This window comes from Culicoides brevitarsis, chromosome 3 (genome assembly GCF_036172545.1).
Source record: "Culicoides brevitarsis isolate CSIRO-B50_1 chromosome 3, AGI_CSIRO_Cbre_v1, whole genome shotgun sequence".
Taxonomy (NCBI): Eukaryota; Metazoa; Arthropoda; class Insecta; order Diptera; family Ceratopogonidae; genus Culicoides; species Culicoides brevitarsis.
Window position 1 is genome coordinate 5,856,902 of NC_087087.1, and position 18,501 is coordinate 5,875,402.

Genomic DNA, 18,501 nt, shown 5'->3' on the forward strand with positions numbered 1-18,501 from the left:
AATTGTTCAATGAAAAAAAATATTTTTTTATTTGCAACTGGTAACAAACATCCATCTCAAAAAAAATTTTCGAGACTTTTTTATTGTTTCATTTTTGTATTTTTTTTTTTTGTGTAAGTGAGTGAGTGAGTACATTGTCTTTTAATTTTATAATTTCATCTAAATACATTGCTTGATATTTTTTTTTAAAAAATAAAACATTAAACTTAATTCTAAAATCGATAAATTAACACGTTTTAAAAATTATTCTAACTACAAACTAATTTTTTGACTTAAATACGGTGTGTAAAATTAGCTGCAAAGTAAGTAAATCACGTCAAAAAAATTTTTTAAATTCAAAAAATTAATTTAAGAGTTTTGTTCCTCAGGATTTTCGTTATTTTTTTCGAGAATTTCTGTGTCATTTGTTTTGCTCGTGCTCGCTTGAGGCTCTTCATCCGTCTTTGGTTTCTTCTTCTTGCGTTTTTTCTTCTCCGGTTGGTCCAATAATTTTTCAATTTCTTGTATTTGAAATCTTGGATCTTTGAAAAAGTCGATTTTTGTTGATGGTTTGAATTTTGGCGCGAAAACTTGATGGAACGCGATCACAGCAAAAGCAAAAGCGATCAAATAGTTCAAACGCCACGCACTTTCCTGACAATAAATGACAGAAACAACCGCAAGAACGTAGAAAATATTCGCGACGTAATTGTACCAACGGAGATCGCGTGGCGTCGGCATTTGCCAGATCACAGCAAGGGACGCCAACGTTACGCAAGCTGGGTAGATCGACGGATCGGGATGCAAAAGGGGGGAAAATGAGTAATTTCGCGCCCATGTAATAACTGTGGGTAGATTTAGGAGTGTCGTGATGAGAAGCAAGAAACAAAGCGACAAATGGAAATTAATTTCACTCAAACCATCGAGGATGCTGTCATATTCTTTGCGTTCTGCGAGTTTTTCGGCGCGCGATTTTTCTTCTTGTTCTTTGTAACGATCAAGACTTTCCCGCAACATCCGGTTGAGAGCTTCGTCGTTGTCAGATTCTGTTTCGCCCTCTTCGTCGTCATTTTCTTCGTTTTCAACTTCGCCATTCGGGCGTCGAGCGACAACTTGAGCATCGAGAGGCGTTTCAATGTTGGGTTCGTCGGATCCTTCTTGAGCTTGAGGCGCGGCGGAATTTTCTTCGCTATTTTCGGGTGCAGGACGGCGTCTTTTGCCAAAAAGCTTCTCAGCGATCAATTTGGCGGTTTTAAAGACAAATTCTTCCAAATAATCTTCGTACATTTTTGTGATGATGACAAAATACACGAGAGTTGCAAGAAGTAAACCTACAGCGCCGCATGAAGCCATCGAGAGAGAAATTAAGAAAATAGCCACAGACATCGGGAATTTTTCAATGATGTTTGTCACGGTAGATGATAGTGTTGGAATTGGTAAGTGAATTAACCTGAAAAGAGAAATTTTTGTCAAAATGAGATAAAAATTTTAGAATTTTTATAAAAATTAAAAAAAAATAATTTTGTGAAAATAAAAAAAAATATAAAATTTTGAAATTCATAAATTCTTTTTTTTATCGAAATTTGAGAAATTATTATATAAATTTAGAAAATTTTAATAAATTGAAAAAATATAAAAATTAATCAAAAATTTAGAAAACTAAATAAAATAATAATTTATTTATGTGAAATTAAAAAATTATTTTTTAATTAAAATTATTAAAAATTAAAATTTTAAAAATTATTTTGTTTACAAAAAAAAAATTTTTTTTTTGATTTTTTAAAATTTAAAAAAAAAATTTAAAAAAATTATATAAAAATTATTTAAAAAAAAATAAAAATTTGTGAAAGTGAAAAATAAAAAAAAATTAATAATTTAAAAAAAAAACTAAATCTGACATTTTGACTATTTTTTTTTTTTATTTTCTCAAATTTTAATATTTTTTTTAATTAAAAATTCAAAAACTTTTATTAAAAAAAATAAAATAAATAAAATTTTTATAAAAAAATTAGAATCTTGAAATTTAACTAATTTTTTTTAATCTGTGGAACGGTTATTTGGAGTTGCAAAACGGCGTTTTCCGTCTCTTGCATTTGGAATGCAAATTTTGAATAACTTTTTTTTAATTTTCTCAAATTTGAACTAATTTTAATATTTTTTAAAATTTTTACGAAATTGTATAAAAACATTCAAAATTTTTTGAAAAATTTTATAGAATTTTTATAATTTTAATTAAAAATCAAATTTTTACTCACTTGAACAAAATCTTATGTGCCGTATTGCCAAAAAAGCAAATTCCTGCCCATGCAATTCCCGTGGCGACACACAAAACCGCCATCGCCGTGCCATGAATCAAAATCGAGACGAACAACGAGTACTCGTAGGCATCTGGAGGCGGCAAAAACTTGAAAAACAGCACAAGTTTCACAAAAACTCGCGATGCCGTGATTATAAAGAAGGGCGAACACTTGATAATTGCCGCATAAAAGTTGCCACACTTGAAATTCGCATCTTTGGGAGTCACTGTAATCTGATGTTTGAGCACAAGGAACAAAATTGCCGCCAAATGAGCGGGAATCCATTGCGAAAATTGCTGAACGATCCTTCCGAGGGTTTGAGAAAAGGAGTTGCGGTAGGAAATTTTGTACCGACAAGCAGGATCGAGATGCAAATCGACGTTTACGGGAATTTTTGAGGTATTGTAACCCATTGGTTTGGATGTAGGCACATACAGGTACATCGGGGATGTCTTTGAATCACTAAAAAATGAAAAATTTTAAAGAAAATTCGTTTTAAAGGGATTTTTTGGCTTACGTGAAGTACGTAAATCGCTCGAAACCTTCGGTCCAAGGAACGCAAATCTTTGCGACAGCTTGATGATTTTCTTTGGAGCAAGATTTTGGCTTGACATTCAACTCTATCGTCTCGTGAGTTTCATCCATGCCTAAAAAAATATCAAAAAAATCATTAAAAAAATTTTTTAGATAAAAAATTTATAAAATCAATTTTTAAGACAAAAAATTTAATAAAAATTAATTTTTTAAACAACAAAATTTATAAAAATTATTTTTTAGACAAATTTCAAAAAAAAATTTAAAATTAATTTATGAGAAAAAAATTTAAAAAAAATTATGTTTTAGACAAAAAAATAATTAAAATAAATTTTTAATACAAAATTAATTTTTTTAGATAAAAATTTTCATAAAATTTAATTTTTTGTGATTTTTTGAGTAAAAAAATTAAAATTTCTCACCTTTTATCTTCAAATAATAGATCGAACTGCCCATCAAAGTGTCATCCAGCAACTTTTCCATGCCAAAGCTGTACCATTTAGGCATCGAGATCGTCAACGTTCGATCTGCGGGGTCATGAACATCAACTATAACCTTAAACGGTTCATTTGTCTTCGTCATTCGGATCACCAAATGGGTCCACAGATGATTTTTCATCTTTAATTTGTGCAAATCCATCATAAAAATCATCCTTCGGTTCTTCACGGAGGGAAAAGTTGTCACATATTGCGTTAAAGAGACTCCCTTCGAGCAATAGCGCTTCATTCCGTCAATTTCGTTCGCTGCACAACCGAAAATCCAGTCACTTGTCTCGAGATTTATCGTTTCGATACGGACAAATTTATGCAAAGGGTTGTCGATGAGACGAATCATCTGAAAACGATTTTGCTCGATGCCCTTGGCAAAATATTCGGAAAAGACGCGACGAGAATCTTCGACCCAATCGCCAATGTTGCTTTTGTCGGTTACGAGTTGAACTTCTTTTGGGGTTGTGATTTCTTTTTGAGGCTGAAAAAATGAAAATATTTTAAAAAATTATAAATTTTTATCAAAAAAAAATATGAATTTTTCGACCCAAAGCATATTTTAAATTTTTTGAACTAATGCAAATTTTAATTTTCAACCCAATGCATAAATTGATTTTTTTTCATGAAAATATTTAAGAAAAAAAAATTAGAAACATTAATTAAAAAAAAGAAAAAAAATAATTTTGACCCAATGAGCATTTTAAATATTTTACCCAATAAACATTTTAAAAAATTTAAAAAAATATCAAAAATTAAAATAACTTTTTTTTTTAAATTTGATTTAAATAAAAAAATTTTGACCCTTCATTTTTAATTTATTACCCAATGCATATTTTGAATTAAAATAAAAAAAAATAAATTTCAAAATTATGCATTCAGAAAAAAAATTTTAATAAAAATTATAAATATTAAAATTTAATAAAAAATAGTGTAAATTTTTTGTTTTAATTTTTTCCCAAAGCACATTTAATAAAATTAAAAAATTTAAATTAAAAAAAAATTAAAATTAATTAATAAAAAATGTAAATTATAAAGATAAATTTTGAAAAAAAAATTTAAATTAATTAAAGCTTAATTTTAATTAATTTAAAAAAAAATAATTAAATTAAATTAAATTGAACAATTTGTAGTTTTCTTCCAATGAAAATTTAAAATTTTGAAAAAAATTAATAGAATTATTTTTTTAATTAATTATCCCGTTGCATATTTTATATCAAAAAAATTAAAAAAAAATAAAAAAAATGCCCAATGTAATTTTTAAATTATAAAACAAAAATTTGTCCTATTGAATATTTTTAATTTTCGTCCCAATGCAAATTTTAAATTTTTTTTTGATCAAAATTCGATAAATAAAAAATAATTAAAAATTTTTAAATAAAAAACTCACATCAAAGAACCATTTCGCCTTATTGAGTCTAAAATTCTTATCTTCCACAAATCCTTGCCCCTTATAATGTTGCTTTTTCGACGTAAATGGCACAATTATACTATATAAAAAGCGATTTATGTTCATCACGAGTTGCAAACACCAAACCGAGCTCTTGTGATCTGTCGTTAGCCACACATTCGGGATTTTTGTCGTCATCACGTGAATATCGCTAAACTTCGAACTCGTCAATCCCGGATGCACCAACAAATCGCGACTTCCTCCGCCAATTGTAACGAGCAGCTTTTCATCCAATCGTCTCATTTCCGTCTCATTCGTCGCTCCAACCTTCATTTTGTACGGTTTGCAATTATTTGTCGTATTTGTCACCGTTTTCACGTTACTCCGATGTTGCAACCAATATTTTTCGGTATTTTTGTAAAATTTTTCCGTGTAATAATCGAAAGCAACAACAGGTTTGTCCATCGGCGCCGCAAGTGTGATAATCGTATTGATGCTATCCGTAATTTCGGGTCTCGTAACGAGCGATTGGGCAATTTTTCCGCCCATCGAATGTCCAACGATGACCAAACTTTTTGGCGGATTTGGCAATTTTTTGTACAAATCGAGGATTTTTCGGATGCAATGCACGATAAATTGCGTTTGTTCTTCCAAAACGCCCCCAAAAAGGCCCGAATACTCGCTGTTGAGGTCGACGGTGAAATAATCCAAATGTTGAATCCAATCGTTGTCGACACCTTTTCGCAAAGCAACAGAAGCCAAGGAACGAGCTTGTTTGTAAGAACCTCCGTTGCCCGGAATGAATAGCACGGGAGCCCCATTGAAGTACATATTTCGAGCATTTTCCGTCAAATGACCTTCGGAATACGCGTACAAGTTGTATTTCGGAAAATCATCGTTCTCGCGGAAATTTATTTTCTGCAAAAAGACAAAAAAAAAAATGACAAAAAGATGGAATTAATGAATGGAGCTAAAAATAGAAAAAATATTTTTTTTTTTTTTGCAAAATGTCACTTAAAATTAGCTATTGTATGTGAAATTGAGTCAGTGACGTGTATGAGGAAAATTTTTATTGCATTTTTAAAGAATTTTAAAAATAATCGACTTTTGCGTGATATTTCATATTTTTTAATGAATTCCTGCGATAAATCGATAAATTGAAATAATTTTATGGAAAATTCCCATGAGAAAAAATTAGTTAAGTAAAAAATTTTTTTTTTTTTTGAGAAACTCAAAGAAAAATATTTAAAAAATAATTCGAGGAAAAATATGAAAATTAAAAAAAAAAATTAAATAAAATGAATTTTTAATTTAATTTAAAAAATATAAAATTAAAAATTTAATTATTTATTAAAATTAATAAAAACAAAATATGGAAAAAAAATATATTTTTTTTTAATTTTAAGAGATTTTGATAAAAATTTTAAAATTAATAAAAAATATGAGAAAAATATAAAAATTTACGAAAAAAAAAAATTAATTAAAAAAATAATAAATTTTAAATATTTCATGAGTTTTTCAATTTTTTCGATAAAGAAAATTAAATAACTAAAAATTATTAAATTAAAATTAATTTCAAAAATTAAGATAAAGTAGAAAAAAAATTAATAAGTTTATAAAAAATTAATTAAAGTTAGTTAAGAAAAATTATTTTAAAAAAATAAAAACAAAAAAAAATTTAATAAAGAAAAAATAAAATATTTTAAAAATTTAAAAAATAGAATAAGACGTAAAAAAATATGAAAACATCTTAATGATTTTAAAAAAAATTAATTAAATTTCATTAAAAATATATTTTATTTATAATTAAATTTTAAAAATATAGAAAAAGCTAAAAAAAAAAATTTTTAATATACAAAAATAAAAAATTCAAAAAAAATTTGGAAAATAAAAAAATGTTGAACGATTATTATTAAAATAAAATTATAAATATTTTAAAATTTAAGTAAAAAGTCTTAAAAGACGAGAATTCAGAAATAATTCTAAAAATTATGAATATTTAAAAAATAAATTAATTAATTTAATAAATTTTTATTAAAAATAAATAAAAAATTCATAGAAGTATAAATATTTAAAAAAAAAATTATCAAATTAAAATTAAAAATCGAAGGATAATTGTGAAATATTATCAAAATAAGGAATAATTATTTATTAAAAAAATATGTAAAATTTATATTTTTTTTTAACTATAAAATAATTACTAAATTTTAAAGAAAATAAAATTCTTCAATAAGAATTATAAAATTCTTAAATAAGAAGTTAGTACGAAAAATTAAAAAAAAAATAAAAAAAAACTTGAGAAATTATCAAAAAAAAAAAATTATAAAATTTTTTAAAAAATTAAAATATTTATGAAAAATTAAATTTATTAATTTGACGACAACTTCATATCTTTACGAGGAAAAAATTTATCAAATTATCGTCATTACCCATCACTGCTCATTGCAACTTTGCACAATTTATCACTTTTAAGCTCATTACCGAATCACCACAATTCCCTCACGTTTCCATCAGAACACTCAAAAACTCGGTTCGGATTTCATGAGAAAATTAAAATTTAAAAAAAGTTCCCTGTAATAATTTCCATTTCCGCATAAATAATAAATTCCCACACGTTAAAAATTCATTCTCGGACCGCTTAACAGTTCAAAACTGGGACATGGTCAGCCGAAGACTTGTTGAAAAATTAATTCAATTGTCTGGGAACTTTTTCAGCTGACAATTTTTTATTGTTCTGTCGGTTTTTCATCAAAAGACGAGATTTTTTTTACAAATATTTGCGTTTGATAAGAAATTGATAAGAAGCCGATAAATACTTACGACAAATTGGGGATACTCGAACATGTAAGTCATTTTGCAGGAATTCTCTTCGACATTTATCACGGAGGTGAGAATTCCGTAAAGGTACAGCAGTAGACTAACTAATGATATGGCTAAAAATATTTTGTTGATCATCGTGACGGGCGTTCGGGATGCTTTTCCGCTGGTCTGGATCGTAAAATAATATTTTTTTCAATTTTTTTTAGAATTAAATCAGACGACGGAAAATTAACTCGTCCATTGAGGGCGAGAAGTAAACAAAGACTAAACATTTTCGGGCAGGGGAGCGAGAGGAAAGTGACTTGAACGACATCCAAAGAGGTTCGTGACGGATTTTTTTACCGGTAGAGTGAGTCAAATTGCGGATTTTCTCTAAAAAATTCATAAAAAAATCGTCCCTGGCTAATTTTTAGGCTCAAATTTCGTGTAACGGCTCGAAAAATGACTGAAAGTAATCAAAACCGGGATGGAGATTTGTTCATTATTCGATTTATCAAACAAAACCCGATGATTTGGGACTCCAGTCACAAAGATTACCACGACAGAGACAAAAGAAATGACATTTTCAAGGAATTAGCGGCAAAAATAGGACAAAAACGTAAGAAAATTTAATTTTTCAATAAGAATTTTAAAAATTTTTGATTTTTTCTTGTAGCTGAGTTCGTTAAACGTCGCTGGATCACCCAACGAGAGCGATATGTGAAAGGTTTACGCAGTAAAATGCTCAAAAGTGACACTCCGTTCTCTTATAAATACAATGACGAGATGAATTTCCTCAAAAATCACGTAAAAATGAAGATTCAAACGCAAATTAGGACAGAAAATCCGGATTTTAATGAAAATTCTTCAGAAAACCAGGAGCCCGAGTACGAATTTGTGATAACAGAAGAAGATTTGCGACACCATGATGAAGAAGAAGGCGACATGAGTCACTTACTGAGCGATTTCTTTGGCGAAAGTGAGTCTCAGAGCGTTTTAACGATCGTTGAAGAGCTCCCCGAGGAAGAAATTCTGCCTGAAAGTACCAACGAAGGTATTTTTCTTGACGTTCCCGATGAAATGGAGATTTCTACAACCACGAAACCGATAATTTTGGAGAATATTTCACTGTCTGAGCCAAAAGTCGTGCCAAATACACCTCAAAATGCGGAAGTTCGGAACGAAGATGTCATTTTTGGCGAATTAATTGCCTCGCAACTCATGAAAATCACCGACGAAGCTAAAAAGAAAGCAATTAAAAGGAGTATTTTAGATTTATTTTTCTAAAAAAAAATTAATTTTAAGTAAAAAATAATAAATTATTGAATTTTTCAATCGAGACCGAACTCATTTCGAACCCATGGATACTGAGCGGGGCATTCAGATAAGCAAGAGACCAAATATCGCTCGGAACGGAGAATGCGACTTTGTAATTTGCAGGTTTTCGGGAGATTGCAGGCGATTTCGTTCGGTTCGAGTTGGCGATTTTTGCAGTCCCATTCGGAGAATTGGTTCAAGCCGCTGATTGGCGTCGGGTTTCGCATCCATTGGATCGCTTGGTACTCGGTGACGAAGTAAACGTCGTTCTTCTTTGACATGTCGTCGAGGAATTTCTGAAAAAAAAATAAAATTTTTAATAAAATTTTAGAAGAAAAAATAATTTTTTAGAATTTTTTTTTTTGTGAAATTTAATCCAAATTTTGTTTGAAAATATTTTTTTTGTGTCAAAAAAGACAAATTTAGCAATTTTGAATCGTTTTGAGACACAAAATTGTGAAATTTAAAAAAGATATTAAAAATTGATAAATTTGAGACAAGAAATTAACGAAATCTCGTAAAAAAGACTCATTTTAGATTGATTGAAAAACAAATTAAGTCAAACGCTTAAATTTTACAAATTTCGAACAAACTTTTACAATAAATTATGAAATTTGGAAAAAAAAATTTAACAGAATTGAATTTTTATGTGAAAAATAAATCAATTTTGACAAAATTTAAAGATTTTAAAACAAAAAATAATAAAATTTTAATGAAAATTGAGAATTTCAGGCATTATAGAATTAATTTCTATTAAATTTTGTCAAAATTGGTTAATGAAAGGCACTAAATTTCGAAAATTTTTATAAATTTAAAAAAAAAAATTAAAAAAAATTATTTAAAAATTTTGTCTAAATTATTTTTTTTTTAATTTTCACTTTAATTTTTAATTTAATTTAAATTTAATTTATTTATTTTTATTTTTTTTTTATTTAATTTTTATAAAAATTTTTTTTAAGTTTCTATGAATTTTGAATTTTTTTTAAATTTTCTTAAATTTAAAAAAAAAATTTCTAAAATTTTAAATAAACTTTGAAAATTTTAATACTTTTTTCAAGAAATTTTCTAAATTTGACTCATTTTTTTAGGCATCTGAAGACTCTTTTTCGATAAAATTTTAATAATTTTTTCAGAAAAAAAATTTAATTTCTTAAAATTTTAATTAAATTTGATAAAAAATTGACAAATTTGAGCTCAAATTAAAATCTAAAAAAATATTTCGCTCGAAATTATAAAAATTTTTATTCAAAATTGAAAATTTTGACATCTAGAAGAAAAATTTTGTTGATTCTAAAGCAAAAATTTACTTAAAATCTTTCAAAAATTGAACTTCTTGTCACCCAAATGACAATTTTTATCCAAATCCATCAATTTTTCTTTAAAATCCTTCAATACTCACACTAAAAGCCTCAATATACTCCTTCTTATTAAACCACGTGGCCCTAAAATGCAATCCCAATGGCGCGCGATTCGTGCTATAATGCCTCTCGAAGTTGTGCGTCAACATCCGATAAATATCTTCGCCCGATAAATGCGGCGGGCAACTGTCAACCATGCCGCAAGTGTACTCTCCGGCTTCCAATTGATTCAGAACCATCTCCCAAATGCCCGGATAACTGCGCGACGGGCAATTTTGCTGAACTCCCGTGCACGTATGAGGCATCTTGTAGTCCAGCGTGTAAGGCCAGAGCGGAGGATTCGAAAAAGGAGCAACCATACTTGCGTCGTAGACAAAACCAAACTCTTTCATCATCAAAAATTGACGATTCCATCCGACACGGAGGAAAGGAACACGAACGCCACGTAAGTCTTCCATGCGAACACTCGCGAATTTGTTGATGATGTTTGCTTGACCAACCATTTCGTCGAACCAATCTTCGATTGTTGCGTTTTTACTCCACCATTGTTCGGGTTCGCGATGTCTGAAAATGAAATTTTATATAAAAAAAAATTAGAAAATTAAAAATATTTATTAAAAAATTAAATAAAAATTTAAAAAAAATCATTTTTTTCTTTAAAGCTCTTAATTAATTTTAATTAAGTTTTAATAATTAATAATTATTTTAAATAATTTAATTAAATTATTTTATATTTAAATATTTTTTTTTAATTTAATTTAATTTTTAATTAATTTTTATTTAAAATTTATTTTTTATTGATACTAATTAATCATTTAATTTAATTTAAATAATTTTATTTAATTAATTTTAATTTGAATAAATTTATTTATTTAAAAATTTTGAATTAATTTTTAAAAATTTAACTTATTTTATTTAAAAAAAAAAAATTTAAAATCTTAAAAATTATTCATTTAAATAATTTAAAAATTTATTTTTTGAAATATAATAAAATTTTCTTGTTGAAAAAATTTTTTTAAATAATTTAAATTAAATTTTATTTTTTAAATTAAATTTAAAAATTATTTTAAATTAATAAAGAAAAAAAATAATTTCAAAAAATAAATTTTTACATAAAATTACGAAATAAATTTGTAAATTTTAATTTTTTAAAACTTACGAAATAGAGTTCACGGCAATTTCATGTCCATCATTCCACATTTTCTGCACTTGTTGGTAATTTGTGTACTGATGAGAGATGAAAAATGTTCCCTAAAACGCAAAAATTCTCCTAAAAAATAATTTTTTAATTAAATTTCTTCAAATTCTCACCCTTATAGGACATCCATTGGGATTTTTCCTCTTTTCCGTAAAAATCGTCTCTGTATACAACTCCCAATTTTCAAAATTTAACGCATCAAAAGTCATAATTATCATTTGGGGCACATTCGAGGCCTGTAATTGTCCCGGAATGAGCGTTCCATCTTTCGAACAGAAACAATCAGGTAACACACAATTTGCAGGATCGCAAGCATCAGCAGCATTTGGATCATGTTCACTATCGCACCATCCTTCATCGGAGCCACTAAAAAGAAATTTATGAAAATTTATGAAAAAATCGAAAAATGAAGAAAATTACTCCGGACAATCGACAGAACCATCACAGAAATATTCGTTGGGAAGACACGTGCCATCAGCGCAGCCAAGTTCAGCTTTGTCGCGACAACTAAAAGAAATTTTATGAAAAAATTAGGAAAAAATGAAGAAATTTTGAGACTTACTTTGCTAAATCCAATAAAGGTTTGGGAACTTGCGTTTCTGCGGTAATGTGACAATTATCGACATTTTGCTTAAAATCACAAATTTGACGTGCGACATCGAATAAGAGCCCAACGGAGCATTTGAACTCGAATACTTCGCTGTCGAGGCACAAATAGTATTTGGCGCATTCGTTATTTGTCCAAACTTTGTCTTGAGGGCGATCGGGATTTCTGCAAAAATTAAATTAAAAAAATTAATTTAAAAATTAATTTAATATAATTAAAAATTTAAATACAAAAATTAAATAAAAATTTTTAAAAAATAAAAAAAAATAAAATTTAAAAATTTTTAAAATTAAAAATTTTTTTTTAAAAAAATTTAAAAATTTTAAAGAAAGTTTTAAAAATTTTTTTTAAAAATAATTTAATTTTTAAAAAAAATTTCAAAAAATAAAATTAAAAAAAAATTTTTTCTAAAAAAAGTAAATAATTTAAAATAAAATAAAAAATTTTTAAAAATTTTTTAAAAAATAAAGAAAAAAAAATATTTTAAAAGAAAATTTTATAAAAAAAAATTTTTTTTAAAAAAAAATTCAAAAAAATTCATTTTTTAAAAATTTTTTTAATGAAAAATTAAATTTTTAAGTAAATAAAATAAAAATAAAATATATTTATTTTAAAAAAAATTTAATTCTTAAAAAAAAAAAATTTTTTATTATATTTTATTATTTCAAATTTTTTTTTCTAAACATTTTAACTTGACTTCCTTATCCCTTCAACCATAAAATTTACAAACCACATAAAAACCTTCTAAAAATATTTTTTTTCTTTTCCTTTAGAAAAACTCACCTATAAAATCTTCCATCCTCGACACATTGAACCGTATCTCTGAGACTCCGTTTCACTAAATTACTCGCATCGCCTGCAATGACAAGAAAAACCATAAAATACGGTAAATTTCCATTCGAGTGATAGAAAAAAAAATTAAAATTAGCCGGCAAATTAAAATTATGCAAGAAAAAGAAAATGACATAATCAACTATTTTGTCGAGTTCATCGTGCCATTGGCCGACTCGAGCCAATCACTGGAATAATTACACACAAAAGCAATTCCGATTAATTCAAACCAAGCACTAAATACCACACAACAACAACAAAACACGACGTTAAAAAAATTATATTGAAACAGTTAACACCTGAACAGAGCAAGAAAACCGCAGCACAGAGAAAAAGCCGGTACTTTTTTGTAAAAAATTCATGTCTCGATAGTTAAAATATTCACGAGACACGAAAATTAATTAATTTGAAAAAAAAGATTGTACATTGGGGCAAAATTTTAGAATGTGAACTGGGTCGAAATTTTAAAATGTACATAGGGGCAAATATAAGGAACGTATATTTGTTAAGACTTGAAACTCAAATTAAACAATGTGAAATATTGAGAATGAAATTTGAGAATGTGCATTGGGACAAAATCTTGAAATATTTCAGAATTTTTTCCCCAATGCATATTATGAGATATTTCTTAATGGATATTCTTTATTTTTGACCCAAACCGCATTCTTTAATTTAATTTTGAAGTCTTAACCAAGGTACATTCTTAAATTTGCCCCAATGCACATGTTTAACTATGTTACAATGCACATTCGAAGATTTTTCTCCTCATGTAAATTTCAAGATTTTGTCCTTACTTACATTCTTAGCTTTGTCCCAATGCACATTTTAAATTTTTTTTGTTCAATTTAATAAATTTTCATGACTCGCAAATATTTAAACTTACGAAACATGAACTTTCTCATAATTTTTCTTCATCGCATCTCATAGACGAGAAACATTAACATTACATTATAGGTACTTATTAGCTACTATTACAGTTTTCTTGTGTGCATTTTAACATTTTTTTCATCTTTTGCTTTAATTGAAGATGATGAACAAGTTTTTTTTTCTCTGTTTCTCGTCGTTTCGCTGCCATGAACTTGAAAAAATAACATAATAAAATTATTATTTGCCCGGCATTTGATCGCGTTGCGTTGCGAGAGCAAATAACTGGGCGGTATGTGTGATAAATAGATAAATACAATAAAATATCGCGCTGAGGTTAACCCAGAAGAACTCTTCGTTTTTTTTTCTCTTGTGCATTGTTCGTCGAAGGTATTTGCAATTTTTTTGTAGGTTGCTGCAAATCAATTGTTTCGAGGCATAAATAAGCAAGAAAGAAGAAAAGAGAACTCTTTGTGCATAAATTAGATAATTTATTTAGCAAAGAGTTTTTTTTTTCGCGGAAGAAAAAATTTAACAGTTACTTAGAAGTGGGTGCATTCCCTTCAAAGGGCGACACAATGGAAGAAATTTAATTAAATTTGTGATAAATATCGCCTTTCTAAAAATTTTGCTTGAATCTAGAGCGAAAAATAGATAACGTGAAAGTACAAAAATTCTACAATGTTTGAGGGCGACAACCGTGAAATTGATTAAAATCTGATCTGTATTTTTCCATTTCGTATTTAACGTAAAAAGCAATAGAAATTGTACTTAAAAGATGAAAATGGGTGTTAAATGCAATTTTTTATAGTTTTCAAAACTGATAATATTTGCAGATAAATGAAGCTTAATGTCAAGTTTAAAAATTTTAAATAGGCACAGTGGGCTGAAGTTGAAGATTTTACGCCATATTTTTTTTTTTTTTTTTTTTGTAGAATTTTATATTAATAATTTTAATTTTTAATTAATTTCATTTTAATTAGGTAATTTCTAATTTTATTAAATACTTTTAATATAAGAAATTTAAAATTAAAAAAAATTAAAATTTGTCAAATTTTGAAATATTTTATGATTTGAAACAATTTTTTAGTTAAAATAAATTTTTTTATAATTTTATATTAATTTATTTCAAAATATTTTTTGTTGAATTTTTTTCAATTTGATAATTGAAAATAAATTTTGAATTACTCAAAAATGAAACTTTATTATTATTTATTGAGTTTTGAGTAAAATAATACTCAAAAAATAATTTTTTTTTTTTTTAATTTAAAAAAATTTTTTTTTCATTAAAAAAACGTGAAATATTTTTTTCTAAATTTAAATAATTTTTTATTATAAAATTTTCTAAAAATAATTTTTTTTGTTCTAATTAAACATTTTTTTTTTTTTTTTAAAAACAATTTAGATATTTTTACCCAAAATTAATGATTTTTTTTTAATTTCTTAAATTTTAAAAAAAAAAAATTGTAAAAAATAAATTTTTTTTATTTTAAAATTTTTAAAAAATTCAAAAAATTTTTTTATTTTAAAATAAAAAATTTTACAAAATTAAATATTATTAATTTTGAAAAAACAAAAAAATAAAGACATTAAAAAAATTATAAATTTTGTGTAAAAATTTTAATTTTAGTGACATTTTATGTTTTAAAATTTTTAAAAATAAAAAAAATTAAGAAATTTTACTTTAGCCGTTTTTTTTTAAATTTGACTCAAATTTTTAAATGAAAAAAAAATTAAAATGTCAATTAAAAAATTTTCCCGTTAATAATTTATTTTTATTATTAATGGAAGTAAAACTTATTTTTTCATAAAATTTTTAATTTTTAGCCTATTTTTTTAAATTTATAATAAATTAAATTTTTTGCTCTTAAAAATTTTAAAATCAACCCATAGTGACGTAAAAATTAAGAAAAAAATCTTCAAATCGACGTTAAACAATTTTATTTAAAAATTTCGCACTAAAAAACGTTTATGAATTTATGAAATTAACTGACCCAGAGAGCGATCGTCAACCGTTACTTGCTTACTTAAGCTTAAAAACGAAACCCATTACCATTGAATCGACAATCTTTTCTAATGTTTCCATTGTCACAGCGTCAAAAAAACTCAAATGAAGAAGTTTGCTGCTGTTTTTCTGCATAAAATTACAAGTTAATCGTTTTTGACCATCAGACGATGGCACGCGAACCACACAATCAGACATTACGACGCGCAATAATAATAAAATAAACTAATCTTGCAACTTACATCGGTGGTTGCTGAAGATCGCAGTGAAAGTAAAAACTAAGAAAGTAGCCGCCGCACGTAAAATGTTGAAATTTGTACGATTTTTTGACATAACTACACGATTTTTGACGGTTTTATCGACCTTTGTCATCATAATTTTGCGTTTTTTATCACTTTTTGTTAAAAATTTATTTCACAATTTTTTTTTTAATTGTTTTAAATATTACACAATGCTCAATTTTTAATAATTTTTTTTAATTAAATATTTTTTTTTCTTTGCAGACACATCTTAATCCACGCAAAAGACGAAAGAGACTAAACTGTTGTAACTTATTCCGCTTAATTTTATACACATTTCTTCTCTTTTTTGCGCTTACTTAGACTTAGTTGAGGCTTTTTGCGGTACGTCGCGTAGATAGCGGTAAAAACTCATTGTAAACTTGCTCTATTATTATTTTGTTGTTTTGAAAGATTTTTCTCTTTCTTTGCGCGCACAGAGATGATAAAAAGTGCATTTTTATGCAATATAGAAGAAGTTTGTGGAAGGAGAGCGACGAGACGACGTTGTTTTGATGATCGTCTGTTTTGTGCGGATCTTCGTAATTTTTGTTTTGATCGCGCGATGTGAATGGAAGCAAGAGGTTGTGGTATGATTTTCGATGTCGAGCGGGTTAAAGGTGAGGAAAAATTGGATTGAAGATAATTTGAAATTTTATGAAAATTTTTTAAACTTTCTATTTTTTCTAAAATGAATTAATTTCTTTTTTAATTAATAATTATTTAATTTAATAATCATTTAAAATTTTTTAAAAAATTTATTTCTTATTTTTTATATTTATTTTTAAATTCTTTAAAATTTATTTTGAATTTTTTTTTAATTTTATTTTTTAAATTGAAATTAAATTTTCTAAAATTATTCTTATTTTACTTTATTTATTTAATTTTTTTTTGTTAATAATTTTTAGTTTCATTAAAATTTAATTTTTATTAATTTTTTAATTTTTTTTTATTTTTTTTTATTTTATTTTTTTTATTTTTTTTTTTATAAAAATTTAAATTTTTTTTTTAAATTAATTTTAATTTTTAAATTTTTTTTTTTTTTGTAATAATTTTGATTTTTTTAAAAAATTTTTTTAAATATTAATTTTTTTTTTTCAAATATTTTATAAGAAATTTATTTTAATTTTTTTTTTTACTTTTTTAAATATTTTTTTCATATTTTTTTCTTCAGAAAATCTTAAGAAGCTCCAAGAAAAATTCAAACTCATAAAAAAATTAAAAAATTTTTTTTTTCTATTTTAGAGATTTTTTTATGTTGAAAATATGACAAATTTTAATGTAAAATATTCTAAAAAAAACAAAATTTGGAAAAAGGAATGAAGAAAATGCTGAAACGATAAATTAACCTCTTAAGAGGTAAATTTGACCCTTTTTTCACCCATTCATGTGTTACACAGGCAGCACGAATTATACTTCAACTACTTCCCAACAGATGTCGGCACATAATCGCTCAACACAAAGCAATTTATTATGATTTCCATTCATTTCTCTCCATATATTCACGGAAATTCACATATGGTCGCAATACGAATGTTGCCAAAACACCCATATCATAAGTCAAAAATGCATCAAATATTAATTCTTAATTAATAGACAACCCAAAACAACAAGAAATATGCAATAATAAAAGTAACTTATGGATTCGGAGTGATACGAATGAAGGGTTTTACCCTCAAAACATTTGTTTTGGTTGCGATTTTAATGCGAAATGTGATTTTACACAAATGCAAATGAGTTAGAGTGAGTGTAAAATAATTTTTTTTACAAATATTGGATCTGGAAATGAAAATTTTTAAATAAAATTGTATATTAAGCGAGATTTGAGACATTATTAAGTCAATTTTACTTCAAAATCTAAAAGTAAGAGACATGTTTCTTCAAATTTTTGCCGTTTTTGTACTTTTTCAAGGGATTTTGGGAAAAAGTTATTATTACGAGGTAAGAATTTTTATCTGAAAATTTAAAAAAAATTAATTAAACATTTTTTTCTCGTAGAATGGTCTCGTTTCGCTCCAAAAACACGGCGCTGCATGTGTTCTGAAGTTAAAATGGGAATTTTCTGAAATTTCTCCTCAAGACGTTGCTCACTGGCATGTTATGGAATACCCTGCAACTGATGCTTCCCATTGCATGATTAATTGCGTCTTGAAAAAAGGTCAATTTTTGGATGCCGATGAAAATCTCGATGCAGCGAAATTTCATGCAACTTTTGATAATTTGCCTCTTGATGAAGTTAAAAGATGCGCCGCGGAAGGAAAAGCTGCCGTTAAAATGCATTCATGCGATCGAGCATATCTTCCGTTTGATTGTTTATTGAAAAAGTATCGCAAAGAAATTTTGAACAAATTTTACGGAACAGATGAGGTATTTGAGAATTCTGAACAAATTAAAGCAGATTATGAGAAACGTGCGCAAGAAATTTTTGAGAGTGTTTAATAAATTTGTCGTAAATTAAATAAAATAAAAAAAAATAAAAATTATTTAAAATAAATTTTTGAGAAAAGTGATTTGAGTGAGAAAAAAATTCCTTCTTAAAATATTTTTTTTCTTTGCTTT

At 26.1% G+C, this 18,501-nt stretch overlaps 3 protein-coding genes across 3 annotated transcripts; 1 reads left to right on the top strand and 2 right to left on the bottom strand.

Annotated features, from left to right (window-relative positions):
• Window positions 1-172: 172 nt before the first annotated feature.
• LOC134833503 (GPI inositol-deacylase) lies at window positions 173-7,748 on the bottom strand. The gene is made up of 6 exons (XM_063847828.1): window positions 7,506-7,748; window positions 4,686-5,603; window positions 3,233-3,779; window positions 2,794-2,923; window positions 2,235-2,738; window positions 173-1,429 (listed from the first exon to the last, which is right to left on the bottom strand). The coding sequence occupies exons 1-6, from the start codon at window positions 7,638-7,640 to the stop codon at window positions 349-351; spliced, it is 3,315 nt and encodes a 1,104-aa protein (XP_063703898.1). The 5' UTR covers window positions 7,641-7,748; the 3' UTR covers window positions 173-348.
• Window positions 7,749-7,859: 111 nt separating this feature from the next.
• LOC134834806 (uncharacterized) lies at window positions 7,860-9,107 on the top strand. The gene is made up of 2 exons (XM_063849589.1): window positions 7,860-8,103; window positions 8,161-9,107. The coding sequence occupies exons 1-2, from the start codon at window positions 7,947-7,949 to the stop codon at window positions 8,769-8,771; spliced, it is 768 nt and encodes a 255-aa protein (XP_063705659.1). The 5' UTR covers window positions 7,860-7,946; the 3' UTR covers window positions 8,772-9,107.
• LOC134833783 (chitin deacetylase 1) lies at window positions 8,816-16,036 on the bottom strand. Its single transcript, XM_063848230.1, has 8 exons — window positions 15,907-16,036; window positions 12,748-12,820; window positions 11,920-12,129; window positions 11,778-11,864; window positions 11,471-11,723; window positions 11,319-11,410; window positions 10,201-10,723; window positions 8,816-9,097 (listed from the first exon to the last, which is right to left on the bottom strand). Exons 1-8 carry the CDS (start codon window positions 16,034-16,036, stop codon window positions 8,816-8,818), a joined length of 1,650 nt encoding a protein of 549 aa, XP_063704300.1.
• Between the last annotated feature and the right edge of the window lie 2,465 nt (window positions 16,037-18,501).

What these genes read in the sequence shown, in the direction of transcription:
- LOC134833503 (XM_063847828.1), bottom strand. Translation starts at nt 7,640, where the DNA reads ATGATCAACAAAATATTTTTAGCCATATCATTAGTTAGTCTACTGCTG. An exon ending in TCGAGTATCCCCAATTTGTC is followed by an intron (nt 5,604 to 7,505) that starts GTAAGTATTTAT and finishes GTCTTTTTGCAG; the next exon opens with AAAATAAATTTCCGCGAGAA. An exon ending in GCACATAAGATTTTGTTCAA is followed by an intron (nt 1,430 to 2,234) that starts GTGAGTAAAAAT and finishes TTCTCTTTTCAG; the next exon opens with GTTAATTCACTTACCAATTC.
- LOC134834806 (XM_063849589.1), top strand. Translation starts at nt 7,947, where the DNA reads ATGACTGAAAGTAATCAAAACCGGGATGGAGATTTGTTCATTATTCGA. An exon ending in GGCAAAAATAGGACAAAAAC is followed by an intron (nt 8,104 to 8,160) that starts GTAAGAAAATTT and finishes TTTTTCTTGTAG; the next exon opens with CTGAGTTCGTTAAACGTCGC.
- LOC134833783 (XM_063848230.1), bottom strand. Translation starts at nt 16,036, where the DNA reads ATGACAAAGGTCGATAAAACCGTCAAAAATCGTGTAGTTATGTCAAAA. An exon ending in GATCTTCAGCAACCACCGAT is followed by an intron (nt 12,821 to 15,906) that starts GTAAGTTGCAAG and finishes TTGTCATTGCAG; the next exon opens with GCGATGCGAGTAATTTAGTG. An exon ending in CCTTTATTGGATTTAGCAAA is followed by an intron (nt 11,865 to 11,919) that starts GTAAGTCTCAAA and finishes AATTTCTTTTAG; the next exon opens with TTGTCGCGACAAAGCTGAAC.